At 43.5% G+C, this 17,400-nt stretch overlaps 1 protein-coding gene across 3 annotated transcripts in view; it reads right to left on the bottom strand.

Moving 5' to 3' along the window:
• The window catches only part of GRIN2A (glutamate ionotropic receptor NMDA type subunit 2A), a 546,872-nt gene that overhangs the window by 22,720 nt on the left and 506,752 nt on the right, over positions 1 to 17,400 (bottom strand). For all 3 annotated transcript variants that reach the window (XR_004816765.2, XM_025416531.3, XM_025416530.3), the window contains exon 12: positions 15,806 to 15,993. Coding sequence is in view for 2 of the 3 variants with exons in the window: in XM_025416531.3 (XP_025272316.3) it covers positions 15,806 to 15,993 (188 nt within the window). In the remaining variant the exon portion in view is untranslated. The remainder of the gene's footprint in view (positions 1 to 15,805; positions 15,994 to 17,400) is intronic.

The raw sequence follows: 17,400 nt of genomic DNA, 5'->3' as shown, positions 1-17,400 counted from the left end.
TCTCAGAGGACTTCATTTGGTTTTAATCTTCTTTATCTCTCTCCCTCATTCATTCATTCACTGAATTCATTCATTCATTGGAAAAGGAACATTTCTAAAGCACTTAGCACACATGGACAGCGGCATCTCTGTATTTTCATAGGGAGACAAATTGCACCTAGTCTTTGGGCTCCATGAGCTCAGAGTTCTGTGGGAGAGAGCGTCCTGCAAGCCGGTCATTCTGGCCAGATGAGATGACTGAATCCGCATAGGGCTGGAGGCAGAAAGAAACATGGAACATTTGGACATCAGAGAGAGGTTCAGAATTTGGGGGAAGGAAGAAGTGATGAAAGGAGAGGCCAATTGCAAAGGACCCAGCCTTTGTGCTGAGGAGTTGGGGTATCCTGGGAATACTGGGCGGGGGGCAGTGGATGAGACCAGCTGTATGCTTGCTGGACCTACGATTCTTAGTTGTTGTGTTCTCACACAGAATATAAGGCAGGCTGTTACAGATGGGTGCTGTGGCAGATTTGAAGGACTCCATCCTTCTCCAGCAAACTCCATCCCACTGACATAATCACTGCGGGGTCCTGTGGTAGTCTCAGGGGCAGGCAGGACATGCAGTTGAAACTCTCCTGCTCCCAGGCTATGTGGTGACTAGAGAGAAACCCATTTGCAGGAAGTGACTGATAAGGATCCACTCTGAATTGTCATCCATATCACCGTCGCCCGTAACAATTTACTCTGGCTAGACCAGCTGCATGGTATCAGGCTGAAAACTTGCCGATGGCTACCTCTGGAGCACAGCTCAGAGGTCTCCACTTCCACGAAGTCTTCCCTGGGTGGACAAGGATGTGCGTATGAGACAGTTTCTCCTTTTACAACATCCTGGGTTTCTCATCAGTAGAGAATCTGTCACACTAGAGTCTAATCGCCATTTGCTCCTAAGTCCTTCCCTTTGGGAAGTGAGTTTATTCAAGGGTGGGCATCTTGCCATATTCTTTTTGTATCCCCAGTCCCTGGTGTGGGCTCGACACACAGTAGGGGGTCCATACAACTGTGTTGACTGCCAATGACACAAGACTCTTCCTCCTTGATCAGCTTGTGATACACTGTTCTGAGCATCAGCAAAAGCCTGAGAAAGGGAGGAATCTGTGAAGCCCCACACAGAGGGGTCAGGGATAATATCTGAAGCCCAGAAATCAAGGCTGACTCTCGGGGCAAGCAAGTTCCAATCAAAGATTCTAGCGGTAGAGTTTGGTGGTTCCCCACAGGGAACCGACTTCCATCTATAGCCGAAAGACGTCAGAATGATGTTGCTGCTGATCCCAGTAGGGTTCACTGTGAACACCAAGAGGGGAACTGACCCCGTTTCAGTCCTGTTTCATGTCTTGCCCAGGGATTGGGCACTCCAGGTTTCTCAGAAGCCCGAATGGAATTGGAAATGGCAAAGGAACAATATTCTTTGTAGAAAATCTAGGGCACCATCATCGACAGGCCCATGTTCTCGATGAGGACGGATTCAGGGGCTGTGAGCTCTGGAATGTGGTCCCTGGAGTGAGGACAGCTTGGGGGCTGCAGGGTTGAGGCCACGTGCTCTCCTTGCCTAGTTGTCCTGGAAGGAAACTGCTGGTCAGATCTGGGATGTAGTCTGTGGACTTGGAACAGGGTAAGATTAGCCAGTCCATTCAATTACTGACCTTGGTGTCTTAGCTTCATTCATCCTATACTCTTGACTCAAAGCCAAGTCACCTTGGATCTGGAAATAATAGCATTCTGGAGCCTCAGACCTCTGTATCCATGACCTATGAGGGTCACTGAACAATTTGCTGGAGAGAAAAAAAAATACCTTCAGGGGTTGTGGTGGTGGGTAGAGTCCAAGATTCTGGACACAGACTAAATCTGGAAGGCGCATCTCCCTTATTTAAATGTCAGAATATTCCATTTCTGTATATTGCTGAGAAGTCACAAAAGCAAAATAAAAATAGGGCTAAGCTTAAAAGTATCCAGTTAGATGCAGAGACAGGCTGTCTTTGGTATAAATGTTTTACTACCACCTTCCAGCTGAGGTCCGATGGCGCCCCAGCCCTGCCGGAGGCACTGCTGTTTGCCGCCATCTGGCTGGTGTTTCGCGGGCCACAAGATCAGCCATGCAGGTTGGAGTTGGGGCTTTTTGTGTGCACAGGTCCCCAACCTGTGTCTCTTGAAGAAGAAAAAAGGAAGAAGAGTGCTGAGGTTGGGTCTCCCCATCAAACACCAGACAACGTACTTGGTCACAATTTTCCAATGGGGGTTGGGGGGAGATTGGCGAGAAACAATTCTCTAGAGTAAGGCTACAGAAAAATGTCACTGATGAATTCTGTGTATGCCAAGCACCTCTGGAGTCTGCTTAGTCCATTTGTCTCACCCACAAATAGATGGTCAAGGTGCCATGACTTGGAAGGCACAGGTGCTGGCGTGCATAAACGAATTCGCAGTAACTTTAACAACTGTACCCTGTCTCCATCGACAGTCCTGAAAATCCTGTGATTCTTCGTGAAAGAGTGGAGTGCTTTTCAGTGCCACAGAGGGGTTCCTTGTGTTTTAAAAGGTTGTCGACATAAGGGGAAGGAGAAGAAAAGCATAGCAATAATCCAACATCCCAGGTTGAGAAAGCTCTTTCCTTCTTTGAGCAGGTAAAATGGCATCCCCACTTTTTGGTTCCTTTTTTTATTGAAGTGTGGTCAGTGAGCTTCCTGAGGCTATGGAGTCCTTAAGCAAAGGGATCACAGCCATTGTCCAGGATGGTGCAGGGACTTAAAGGCATTCAAGTCTTGGTTGTGGCATGGAGGAGAGAGAGGAGGAGAGGGTGGGGAGGGAAGCAGAGAGGGAGGCTGTGAGGGGAAGACAAAGAAGGCAGAAGAACAGAAAGGGGAAATGGGACCTTTATAGGAAGGACCCTGTATCTGCTGGCAGTGCTGCCCCTCACCAAAGCAGAAGGCAGGCTCAGTTTGTCTTTTTATGGAGAGAGTGGGTTACAACTTAAGAGAGCTCTAAGACCTCATTGATGACCGTCCTCTCCCCTCATTACAGGTGGCAGCGCTCCTCTGGCCTCTTCTTCCTTCTCCCAAGTTGGAATCACCAGGTAGGGGTGAGACCACTGCCAGGGATGAGTGGGAGAGTGTATGGGGATGGGAGTATGATTACATTCAGATGCCAACTCAGGAACGTGTTCAGGGCAGATACTACTGCATCTCCATTCTGCACAGGAAGGGAGATGGAGAACCATGGGCTACGATTGTACAACAACCTTCAACCACAGCCACTGATGACCACACCTACAGTTCAGGGACACAAGCCCCCTTTACCTCTCTCCTGGAAGGGAGAGTCAAGGCACTCAGAAATTACAGGGACCACATACTTTGCTGATGGGAACGTAAACTGGTCGTTCGTTCTCTTAAAATTCTTAGGAAGTATCTACTGGAACACAGTATAGGCAAGTTCTGTGACCCAACAATTTCACTCATAGGAATATTCCCAGTTAAGTGCCTACAATGCACTGAAAAGGTATGAGGATGTTCAAAGCAGACACAAGTGAAAAATAACACAAATGTCCATCAATAGCAAATGTATAAGTAAACTGCAGTGTGTTCGTACAATGGAACACTGTGCAGTAATAAATAGGAGTTATATGCATTGATGTGGATTAATGTCCTAAAGGATACAAATGAATAGATGTTGTTATGATTCCGCCATTTATTTACAATTCAAAAGGAGGCAAAGCCCATCCGTACTCATGAAGGTCAGAATGGTGGTTACCTTTGGGGGGAATATTGGCTGGAAGGGAGTTTTCTGGGTACTGGCCATGTTCTCAACTCTAAGTGGTAGTCATACAGTTGTATAAAAATTAATTGGACATGAGATTTGTGCAGTATAATGAATGTATATTATAATTTACAGAAGGAAAAAAAAAAGTAACGGGCATTCTTCCATTTTGGTTGTCAAGAGAGAAAATAAGAAGCAAAGGGGAAGAAAAAGGACTTTCTAACCCAGAAAGAGGAAAAAAAAATCCTCATTTCTTTTTTAGAAACATGACTTTTTTTTTTCACAAAGAAAAAGTTCTTAAAGGATAAAGAGGGATGAGTTATGTTAAATTCTTCCATATTGTTGTAATTATTTTAAAACAACATGTTGTATTTTTATTGTTAAAGCTAAAAGTCACCAACCTTTCTGAAGAGGTCTAATTAGTAAATATTCTCAGCTCTGTGGGCCCTGTCGTCTCTGTCCCAACTACCCCGCTCTGCCCCTGCAGCACAAGAGCATCCTTAGACACATACAGTGATGTGTCTGTGTCCTAATAAAACTTCATTGACCAAAACAGGCAACAGGGCAATGTGGGCCATAGTTAGCAGAATCGTGATTTAAGTGATTTTTTTAAAACATGATTTTTTAAAAAGTATATATATGAACAAGAATAAATCTCAATTTAAGGAGACTCGAATCTTTGTTATGATCTATGATAACGTGCTGAGTACCTACCGATGGGTACTATACCTAGCAGTTCTCATACATTATACCCTTCAACTTGTTGAGGTCGGTTCCATGACAATCCCTAATTTAAAGCGGAGGAATGTGGCCCTTACAAAGGGTAAATAACTTTCCCGAGACCATAGAGCTAGTAGAGATCAATTGTACATTTGAACTCGAAGCCTTTGGTCTCAACTATATCCTGTGCTGCTACATTTTTTTGCATGAAATACTACAATCGAGGGTTTAATAAATTACTACGATATACAAACTATTAAAATCTATAAAATATAAAGTATTTTCATATAAAATAAATATGAAATAAAGTATATTTTAGTATACTTTAGTATGAAAGTATAAAACTATAAAATAAAGGATATATAAAATATATACAAAGTATATAAAATATACCTTAGTTAAATGGTCAAAAAAGATGAAAAGACAACTCATTTTTTTTTTTCATTTTCATTGCTATTCCAAGGAATTCTAAGGCAATGCTGAGAGGCGCCTTCTAAAATAGCAGAAAGAACCATAATGCTCAAAGCTGCTTGACTGTTTTAAAATTGGTACATGGATTCATTATTAATAGTACTTTTAGATGGGAACAAACCTTTTGGGCATTCATATGACAGTAGAGATCAAGACTCCTGATGGTGTTTATAGCCATTAACCCTTCAAATTCTACATCTAAGAGTTTGTTACAATTAGACAATTCAAACAAAAAATGCGCATGAACATGTTCCTCCCATCATTATATATACATATACCAGCCAAAAAAAAGAACGTTTTAACATTAGGAAAAATAATGTAATGAATTATGGTTTAATAATGACTATGACATTTTATGCACAAATTAAAACAATTGTGGGGACCCGATTGTGTAATGACATAAACAAAAGTTCAAAACATAATGCAAGTGAAAATAATGCAATATAAAAGTGCCTATAACCAATCATTATATATATTTAAAGCAATGTGTCTGCAAGAAAAAGGTCCAGAAGGTAATATCTCCACTGAAAACAATTATGTTAAGGTAGTAGGCAGGGTGATTTTATATGGATATTATATTGCCTTTCCAAATAGGTGTTTACAAAATCATAGACTGAAAGGGATTTGAGGCCAGTGTTTATCCATCCCGTAATTCCCACATCAGATCCTCTGACATCAGCTTTTGACTTACCAGCGTGCCATTCATTATGTCTTATTTCAACGTTGATGGTTCTCTTGACATTTGACTTTCCCTGGTTGGAGCGATTCACTGCTTGTCAGGCACAAATCTGGCACCACTGATCTTGCTCTAATCCTGGCGTCGGATTGATAATAAACACTGCAGCTCTGAATCTCAGGAGACCTATCGGGGAAATTCACTGAGAACTTAACGCATATGAAAACCCTCAGCGCTCTCGAGCACACAGGGAAAGTCAATGGCCCTCCAGGATATTTATGGATTTTTATCTGTTTCTTAAGTAAGTGCTGTTCCATTATTATTCCAAATATGTCTCTAGTTAAAATTAGGAGGGAGATAAACAAGTCTAATTTTTATGATACCATCTGGTCACAGGCCAATGAAGAAGCAGTTAAACCCTTTATTGCTAATCTATGCTTAGGACCAACACATTTCTTCCTCTCAAAGCATTTCATTTCTGAATGAATAGTGTGCCATGGACATAGTTTTTAGGTCGTAGGAGGGTCAAAGTGACTTGGTTGCTGGGGGCATCAAAGTGGTCACTGGTCATCACCCTCTTTGGGGGGTTGTGGCATCAAAGCTGCTATTCTGTGTAGAAGTGAGGTTGGTGTGTGGATGTCAGAGTCATCTGCAAAGAGCATCACCTCTGTTCCTTATTGTGGGAGCTGTGCCAGCTGATGCTTACACGTTCCACACGATTTCTCTCTTGGGTTTTCACAATCTCCAAGGCCTCTCGATATGGAAAGCTAGTTAAGAACCTTGGGAGAGGAGAGTGGATAAAACTCAGGATAAAGATGCAATTTCATGGACCCTAAATGAGTGATCTGTTGGCCACTGGCACTTGTGTCCAGTACTTGGTAATTAGAGAATAATGCTTCTAAGTGCTAAATACTGTTATTCTAAGGAGTGGCTCTTAAATCTTACTGGGTATTAGGATATTCCAGAGGGTATGTAAAAAAAAATGCCACCATGGGGTCAAAGTTAGGAATCTATATTTTCAACAGGCTCTCCAAGTGAGTCTGATGGACACAGATGTGCCACAAGCACTTTATAAGGAAACTATTTGGGGCAAATAGAGCGGGAGCCTCTAATCATTTTTATATCCCACCACCTGGAGCTTAGAAGCTGCTCAGTTATTCTTTGTTGAATGAACGTCTAGAGGCAGAGTGAATGAATGAATGAACAACTGGGTTAATAAATCAGGGGGGCTTTGTCAATGGCACCCGGTCTCGCTAACTTGATTAGAAAGTTTGTGATTTATAGAGTAGCCTAGCTCAGACCAAACTGTGAGTTCTGCCTTTGAAGTCTCAATTTGATTAAAACACGTTTAGCAGGGAACAATAATTTTCTGAAATGCTGAGGATTATGCAGCTCGGAGGAGCTCTGTGGGGAACAAGCAATTCCGGCAACCAGGGATGGTCTTTGTGAACCTGGAGAGGCCGCTCTGCGAGCCTGTATCAGGGCCAAACATCTGACTCCTCTTAATTACATTCTGTCCTTGTTTCCTTCCTTCTCATCTTTGGCTTCTGGGTCCAGAGTTTTCCCCAAACTGCCAGGGCTGCATGATCTCAAAAATTAGGCTGAGCCTGTTCCCATGGTGCCAGGGCCTAGGGCATGGACAAGTCTCCTCCTCCATGGAAAAATGGGAAAAAGCATAGGGTCACTTGCTCTCCCACCCTCAGCCTCTGTTGCCAAGTTAATTCTGCCCAGAATCATCTGCAGGAGACTGATGCTATTCCTTCAGCAAAAGGAGGAACAAACAGTGAATCTGGATTCGGACCAATCTGCATGTAAATTGCAGCTTTGACCCTTTCCAGGTAGAGACAGAGAGAGACTGCTATGAGGGTTATAGCAAAGGAGAAACAATACTGCATCGTGGTTAAAGCAAAGGCCCTGTGGCCCATTTGACCAGTCCCAATCTCTCAGGTCTACCCCTTAGGAGCCACACCTTACTTAACCTGCCTGTGACTCAATTTCCTCATCTGCACACAGGGCTTAATGATCATAGCTCACGCCACCTAACCATTGTGAAGACTGAATGAATTAACACAGAGACAGAGATGATTCTGTGACCCCCAGTTATCCCTCCCTCTGCAAGTGTCCCCTCTTATTATGAATGTCGGTAACAGTGATCAGTGGGGCTGCTGAACAACTTCCCTTTGGAGAACTGGAAACCGTCTCTGCCACTCACATGGGGCCTCTCAGATCATCGGCACCTCCTCTCCCCCCAGCCCCACCCCGCCTCCCTCCAGTCCTTATTTTGGCGTTTATCTCTTTAAATGGGCTGAGGATGCTGGTTGCAATAGGGTGCTGCTGAGTCATCCAAGGACACGGGGACCTATGTCACGAAGAACTGCTGGCAGGGAAGCAGCGGGAGACAGATTAAGAGGCCTCGGAGGCAGAAGTGAGTCAGCCGGGGGTCTATGCCTCACTCCAGCACCGAGCCAGCTGAGATAGGGGTGGCCACTGGCTTGCAGACTTTTCCAGTTTCTGCTGCACCGAGGCTAATTGCTCTAGATCTGTGGACGCCCAGGCTGAGTCCTGCCTGCCCGGTGGCCCCTATACACCTCCCTCTGGTCTGCTCTCCTCCGCTCCTCTGTCTCCTCCTCCTCCTCCCTCCCCATCAGGCTTGCTCCTTCCCCATCCCTTAGGAGAACCGGACAGCGTAGGTTTTCCAGCCTTCTCTGCCCTTCTTGTCTCTCTCCAGACAGCCTACGAACAGAAGCCGTCACATTTTCTATGAGGGGCCAGACTGCAAATATTTGGACCTTGGCAGGCGGCGCAGTGGCTGTCGCGGCCACTCAACTGTGCCAGTGCAGGCTGAAGGCAGCCACAGGTGGTTCCTGAGCGAATGGATGTGGCTGTGTCCCAATAAAACTTTCTCTTCAAAAACAGGCAGTGGTTGGAGTCTGCGCCAGGGCCATACTTTGCCAAATCCAGAGGAAAACACCGGTTTTCCTGTCTACCTGCTTGACTCAGAGACGGTAAACTTGGTAACCATTTACAATGTACTGCAATTCTAAAAGCCAGGAAATACATAATCTTGCCAGTTATACCCATCCTAGAAAATCACGTTACAAAGAAAACGCAAATCCGATGTTTGACTACAAGAGCACGGAGAATAAACAGTGGAAGACTGTGCTTCTGTCTTACAGTGAATCCAGGGCTCAGAGGCTTGGGTAGATTTTCAGATTAGACAGTGAATTAGTGACTACTTCCCTGCGTCCCTCTCCCTAGAGGGACATCTCGTGTCCTTCCTAAAGGAAATGACGTTCCCTTCATCAGAGAAGATATTTAATTGTTGGAATAAGCCCTGCAAACATGCACCCGTGGCATTTTTGAATCCATTTGTTTGCCCATTCATCCATGAGTTCCATGTGAGCACCTACTGTGTACCAAAGTCAGTAGTGAGTCCTAAGGGAGACAAAAGGGGAACAAGAATGGGTATGATAGTGTCCGCCCTCCAGGGACTAAGAACGTAGTGCCCCTCGGTGGGTTTGGTGGGTCAGGGACAAGGGGAGGACAGCGGTGAGTGGGCATCTAATACGTGCTAAACACCAGGCTCTTTCTGTTTGCTTTCACATTTAATCCCCGAACAACTCCAACATAGAGATAAGAAAACTGGAACTCAGAGAAATTAATTTGCCCAAGATCATCCAGCTTGGAAGTTGTAGAACCTTCCATCTTTCCCTGTTACCGGTCGGGCTTTGCTAAATGGCACAAGAACACTGTAAGCATAGAGCTAAAAGGGTTCACAGTTTATAAACTTTAGTGTAAAGCTGTGATCTTTAAGGAAATCTTAAAGGAAGACATCGACAGAAGGATAGGTCAGATACCGAATTGGGAAATGGGTTTAGGAGGAGATAGAAGAAGGATTTTTTTTTTTTAAAGAGAGAGAATCTTAAGCAGACTCCACACCCAGCACAGAGCCCAAAGCGGGGCTCGATCTCACAACCCTGAGATCATGATCTGAGCTGAAACCAAGAGTCAGACTCTTAACTGACTTAGCCACCTACGTGCCCAGGAATTTCATTTTTAAAGGAGTTGCATAGAAGATTCCATGCTTATCTGAGAAAACTTCCAAGTAGTAGAACTGCAGACACTGTGGAAAGTGGAATGAGGAAAACATTTACGAGCTCCCCAGTGATCTCCTCAGCCAACACTGCCAAACATTCCTAAACCAGCCCCGGAAGACAGGCTGCAAAGGCCACTTAGGGAGGAGCCCAGCCTCGGAGTGGAGGCATGGGCAGTTATCACCACCCAAGCTGCGGGCATGTCCAGCTCTCCCCGAGACTCGGACATTAGCCCAAAGATATTAAGCTGAGAAGCTGGAGTTGGGCAGTGAGGAGGATATTAGCAACCCATCCAGTGGCTCAGAGCAATTTATGAGAATCCTAATTAGAGACACAAAGAGCTTCTGCAATCACACGCTCTCTACTCTGGCCAGCAGCATGGGGTCCCTCACCATCAAGAGCCATCCTGCATGCTTCAGTGAAAGAGAGGTCAACAAACAAGCAATCAGGAACTGTTAACACTGACTCACTTGGAAGCAGGGAGTGGGCTTCTCCCCTCCAGCACTCCCCACTCCAAGATCTGTGAGCATGAGCATTGTTATCCTGGAGTGGTGCTTTCCAAAGCTCTAGAGTCTATGGTAGCAAGGTGTCTTATTAATACAAGAGCAGAGGGTTAGGTCCCTTCCAATTTGTTATCAATCTGGAGGAGTCTTTATGGTTGCTTGAAAAATTGCAAAGTGTCCCAGAGTACCTATCCAACTGAAATGACATATATAGTATTTTTCAAATATTACCGTATGATACTCATATATACCCAAATAGGATATAACTGGGGTCACTAACTAGTTTTAAACTGAGCAAGTCCCAGCAAAATGGATTGAGTTAGTCACCCTATTCATATAATATTAGCATATAAATAAGGTATAAAGATATATGATAAATACATATATTTGGTTTTATTTGTCCACTGAATTCAGATGAGCTACCGGGGACAAGTAATGTATTTCTGGGTTTAAAAATAAACCAGCAACCATGAAAACTGAGCAAAGTACAAAGAGGAAGATTAAATGCTTCTTGATGCTGGAGCGTATTATTTATAGCTAAGGTGATCTGGCCACTAGCAACCAAGATTTTTTTCCCTGGAGCATGGTTTAATGGAAAGACGATCAGAACTGGAGTTACGTGAACTACAAAAATCCATACAGGGTGTTGTCCAGAGACCAGCAGCATCAGCATCACCTGAAGCTTGTTAGAAATGCCAAATCTCAGGCTCCCCATCCTCAGACCGACTGAAACAGAATCTGCATTTTAACAAGATCCCCAGGTGATTCCTGTTGACATTACAGTTTAAAAGTTGTGCTGTAGCTCATTTAACCCAATGGAGCCTCATTTTCCTGCTCTGTGACATGGAAATAATATGTACCTGAGAATACTGTATGAAGCGTTGGTAAGAATATTTGTGACTCACTTGGCACTGCACTGGGCCACTGAGTATGGGCTCAAAAACAATTATCTCCTTCCTTTTCCTCAGCATCATTTGCTGCTGAATAATATTATTATACACCCTTGTTCTCCTCAATTTCTTTTTGTTGGCCTCTATATGCCAAAAGAACTTTAACCTCTATGTCTTCCGTCTCTTCAAATCCCAGGATCACATTTAAAAAAAATTACAGAATCCATAAGATTGATGGGACCTAACAGATCTCCCATTCAACCTGATCTTTGAAGCTGGAAATGCCATTTTTTAGGTCCCAGACTGACTCATTCTTTATGTTCTCACTCAAGTGTCACCTGTTAGGTGCCAGGGAGATACCAGATACTCAATAGATATTTGCTGGTCACTGGATAAAGTAATGAATGACACTCTATGAACTCTGGCCCATTCTATTCTTCATTGAAATCTTACTTTTCTTTATGACTTACTCTACCTTTTCATCTTTCCATTAAAAAACCCTGTATCTCATATTTCTCCTTGATTCCTCTTTCACTTATCCAAGATAAGAATATATACACACATACGTATATATGAATTCACATATACGAATTATTATCAAATATGTTCATATTTTGAGATGAGATATTCTAAGTTTATATATTGCCAATCAACATGACTGTAAGTTCCTTGAAGGAGAGATGAAAAGGACCATGATATCCTCTTCTTGGAACATCAGTGTCTAGGAATGTATGTTTCTCAGTAAATGTTGGATACTGGTGATCAATGCTGAAAAGTACCCATGTGTTGTTACTAAAGTACTAAGAATTGAAGATCTCCATGGTGCACTCTACTATCTCAGAAAGGATACAACAATTAGACAAGGAAGGTAAGGTCTTACTGGGATCCTGTGTTAGAGAAATCAACAGTCCTTTTCCTAGGGAAATGCCTGGCAGGCTTCATGTAAGAGGTTCTCCCAATAACCAAACACTCCACTCAAAGGTTATATTTACACAGCTCATTAGGAAAATTTTTTATACTTTTGACACTCATTAGACTCGTAATCGTCCACTGAAGCTACTCTATAACAAGAGATAAACACTCCATTCTAGAGGATGAATAATAATTAGGTACTGCTTAGCACTGTGCTCTTTACAGGTCTAATTTTAGAGCATAATTAATCCTGCTGAAGCTGCATAAGATAAGTGAAATATTTATGCAGCTGTGTTAATTCATGTATTTACTCCTAGAGAGACATTCAGAATTGGACATGGCTTTCCGGGAAGATTATCTTAAGACACCCCCTGGAGCAATGTCATTTTCTCTCCAATGTCTTTGCTTCCAGATGGTCTCTAAAGATGAAGCTGAGAAGACACGTTTCCCAATCCCTACAGTCTGACCAGGGAAGCAATGAATTTAGATGCTCTGCTAGTACAAGGAACACACTTCTGGCCTATCTGGATGCCTTTACTTTGTATTTTTTATTTGCCACAAAGAGGACATTTTGTGTTTGGCATCATAAGTGTTGTTTTCATGATACTCTTAGCACCAATACCCAATACAACACTAAATAAGCTATATTGAATACTGAAGTTGTGGATGGACAATGAGGAGGAGAACGAGGTGGAAAATGGTGAATGATGATCATGCTGGTGATAAAATGATGGTAGTGTTGGTGATGGTGGTGATGACCATGATGATGATGATGATGATGATGATGGTGGTGGTGTTGGTTCTGATGGTAGTGGTAATGATGATGGTGATGATGATAGAGGTGACGGTGATGGGGGTGGGGGTCGGGGTGGTGGTGGTGGTAATGGTGATGGTGGTGGTGATGATGGTGGTGATGATGATGGTGGTGGTGGTGGTGATGATGGTGATGGTGGTGATAGTGATGATGATGATAGTCATGGTCATGATAATGATGATGGAAATGATAGTAATAGCTAGCATTTATTGAACCATTTCTATTTCCAGGTGCTGTGCTTAGCTAAGTTCTTTACATATATCCTCTCATTTCATCCTGACACCAACCCTATTAGGGAAATATTTCTGCATGTATTTATTCACAGATGAGTAAACAGAGGCTAAGAAAGATTACCCACTTCATAGAAGTATTTGTCAGTAGGACAATAGATTTAGTTCAGATATACACTAAATTACTCCTTTCTAAAGGATCTATAAATCTCAAGCACCTAATTAGCCAACTTCAATAGACATCCTAGGGAATTAAATGAAGCAGTTTTACATAATTGACCTGCTTCCAGAGCAAGGCCCCTGAAGTAGAAGCCCTACCACTTACTAGCTAGCTCTCTGAACTTCTGTTTTCCCCTCTGTAAAATGTGTAGAAGCAACAAAAAATTTCATAAAGTCATTATGAATATTGAAGAACATAGGTAATGTATCCAATATGGTAACTGGCATATCCCACTCCCTAAATATGTTGCTGTTCCATAGCAGATGCTGCCAGAGTAACAGCAAGGAGTTAACAGTAGGAATAGAGTTAGAACTCACTTATTTGACAGCTATCCATCATATTTAAGAGTTTCCTGTCAAATGAAATATATTTCAACACTGACCATTCACCTGTGCATGTGTTTGTTCATTCATTCCTTCATTGACCAGTTATCGGGTCAGGATAAGCTCAGGATTTTGTGGTATTTACTGATGGAAACAAGACTCATTTGTTGAATATTCACTCTGTTAGGGGGACTTGGGCGACCAGTGTGGTAGGTGGAGGAAACGGTCGCAATTGTTACCCCCACCCTTCTCTGCGTCCACATCCCTTGTCATTTAATTCCAAATTCCTCCTGTAAAAGGCAGAGTATACCTCTGATCCCTTTACTCTGGCGTCGGCCATTTGACTTGCTTTACATGGAAGTGTGTTCGTAGATGTGAACAAGGCAAAGCAGAGCCTTGAAATGCACATATACGATTAGGTATCCTCCTCTATGCCAGTGACATAAGCAAGAAAAGACCTTCTCCCAGGCGACTCTTACTCTCTTGGCCTGAGACCCAGAATAAACACATGCAGGGCAGACACCGCACATTTTAATCCATGGCTGCACAGCAGGGGACAGAGCCATCACGCCATCACAGCCTGAGACAGAGCTCCTCCACTCAACCTGCACTCCCCTGAGCAAAATAAATGCATAGTGGCGTATGCCTCTCAGATTTCACAGCCAGAGCTGACCGACACAGCCACAAATCACTGTTACACAATAGAGAACATGGCTCATGATCAGAAGAAGGTACAAATGCCCCATAGGGAATTTGGAGGATCAGATGTTCTTATTTGGGAGTTAAATATAAAACACATTTAGATGTTTTGATGGCACTTGGAGAATCCAGGGCTTAATTCTGGGAGCAGAGAGAGGAGAAGTTGCAAGGAGATAGGTACCTGGTTCAAATTCACACCACACTGTGCACTAATGTCAGTGCACTTCAGTGTTGTGTTTGACCCACAGTGGTTGCCGGATTCTCCTCTCCCAGCTCTGGAGAGCTACGACAGACTCTGCAACCATCTCTGAACATGGCCTCCAGCTGCCTTTGCATGCAGCTTCTGCCCTGGGCTTGAGCTTTTGTATCCCATTCACACTTACTCAAGTTCTCGGGATCAACCTGCCATTTCTGCTTTACCTTTCTCACTGTTGGGAATTCCAAAGGAAACCAACATGCCTTTTGAGCCAGGACAGTATCCTAAAAACCACGTTATGGAACTCCATGCAATGAGATCAGCAACTGGGAAGTACGAGGGCAGACTGAAGGCAATGCTGCTGGAGACATGGTCCACCCAAGTATCTATACTGCTCCCTAAATGCCATGGTCCCGTTAGACTGTAAGACCCATGGGGGTAAAAACTGTCTTTTGGCATGAGAAGCAGGTAGGTTTTAGTGGAAACCCAAGGGATTTCTGCTCATGTTCCTTTTCTAGAGATTGCTTCTCCTTCACTCCTCCACTGGATAATATCAGGAGCCTCTGTGTTAGTACAACATAACCCCACCCCTTAAGCACTCCTGATGGGTCCAGGAAAAAGTCTTCGATTCAAAAATGCACCAGGAATCCTTCCTCTTAAATTTGATATTTAGAATCTAGAGAGCAGAGATTAGGGCCAGAGCCAAGTCATGTAACATCATGGTTCCTCTACCCCAGAGCTACTAACCTTTGAGGTCAGACAATTTTGTGTGCTGAGATGAGGGGGCCGTCCTGGGCATTGTATGATGTTTGCCAGCATCCCCGGCCTCTCCTCACTTGATGCCAGTAGCAAACAGCCTCCCAATCATGACAAACAAAGATGTCTCCAGACATAGCCAAGTGCCCCCTGGGGGGCAAAATTGCCCCCATTGAGAATCACTGCCTCAGTACAAGACTTATGAATTCCTGCTATTAATATTCCAGGATTGCTCTGGTTCCTGTTTTATTTTTTTTCCTAAACCTATTTGCTCAACTCTTTCCTAAATTCACTGAGATAGACAGTTCTGCATCCTTAAAATAAATTTCTTTAGAAAATGTTGTTGTCTAAAATTGGTTTCCATTATAAGCAACCTAAAAAGCCATGGTATCGTGTGAGAGGCACCCAATAAATAGTGAGCAAACTCATCATACGAAAATCCATTGGAAAGCCAATCAGCAACAAGAAAGAGTGCAAGGGTGTCCAGTCCCCTGAGAGGGGGTCACCCAAGGTCTTACCATCACCCACAAACTGGAGCAGGGCCAGGTCAATCTGCCTCTTCCACGGGGAGCCCTTCTGGAGGGCAATCCCATAACCAGTGGTGGCAAAGATGTACCCACTCCCAATGGTCACCAGCTTGCAGCCTTCATCCCTCCCAGCCTTGTAATTCAAGACTGCCGCATCGTAGATGAAAGCGTCCAGTTTCCTGCAATGACAAGAAAAACAGGGGGTCATGGGCATGGCCAGGTACCGTTTTGGGGCCCAGCTCCCAAGGCCTGATCCAGCATCACACACTTCCTTTCACACTGTACAAGGTGACTCATGGCCACTCCATCCCCTCATCATAAAAGGATCTATTTTTAATGAGGAGATAAAAGCCAGAACCTTTTCTCTCCAAGTTACAAGAGGCAGCTAAATAAAGACATGAAGAATCCTTATGCCCAAGTGAGTAAACAGTTGAGTTTGCTGGTTTGCTAAGTGTTTGGCCTTAGCACTCCGAACAGTGGGGAACAGCGGCCTATTTAGAAAGGTTTGCATCAGACCAAAATAAACCATTAAGGTTCAGGAGATTTGGTGTAGGGTGCAGGAAAGCAGAATAAGTAAATAGGAATGATGTCTTACTTCCAAGGGACACATATTTACTATTTATATTACAAAAAATATTACATGATAATTTTTAGAAACTCAAATAATATAGAAAATATAAAAAATGCAATTGACATTTAAATTGCCTGATAATTCCATAATTCAGAGGCAACCTCTGTTAACCCATTGGTGAATAGCTTTCCAAATTTCTTATGTGTGTGTGTGTGCACGTGCATGTGCGCAAATGTGCACACCCCTTTTAGAATAGGAGTTGGCAAACTTTTTCTGTAAAGACTAGATAAATAGTTTAAGGTTTATGGGCCATACAGTCTGTATCACAACTATTCAACTCTGTTGCTGTGGTCCCTCCACCCCTCAAATCCGTATGTCGAAGACCTAACCCCCAGCACCTCAGAATATGATCTTATTTGGGAAAAGGTCATTGCAGATGTGATTAGCTAACATGAGATCACATGGGGGAAGGGTAGGCCCCCACCCCAAATGCTGGGGTGTTCTCATAAACAAAGAAGGAAATCAGACCACAAACGCACAAACAGGGAGACCACCACCATGTGAAGATTGGAGTTAAGACCCCTGCAAGCCACGCAACCACCAGAAGCAGGGAGAAGGACCGGAATAGATGCTACCCTCGTGCCTTCAGAGCAAGCACAGCCCTGCTAACACCTTAATCTCACACTTCCAGCCTTCCAGAACCATGAGATGGAAAGTCCCATTGTTTAAGCCTCTCTGTTTGTGGCACTTTGCTATGGTAGACCTACGCAGTGAATACACAGCACAAAAGCAGCCCTAGATAATACATAAATGAATGAATTCAGCTCTGTTCCATAAAAGGTTATTTACAAACACAGATTAGCCCATGGGCCGCAGTGTGTCCTTGTTTCAACCCCTAAAGCTTATTTCAAATCACATGTGAATGTATCTCTATGTCAATAAACATAAAGCCTTTTCCCCTTCATTGATGTGCTTATTTTTATTAACCTGCAACACATCTGCAATAAGTGGCGAG

The sequence above is a fragment of the Canis lupus genome, chromosome 6 (assembly GCF_003254725.2).
Source record: "Canis lupus dingo isolate Sandy chromosome 6, ASM325472v2, whole genome shotgun sequence".
Classification (NCBI taxonomy): Eukaryota; Metazoa; Chordata; class Mammalia; order Carnivora; family Canidae; genus Canis; species Canis lupus.
Note: the sequence above shows the minus strand (reverse complement) of the source record. Positions and strands in the feature narration are given on the sequence as shown.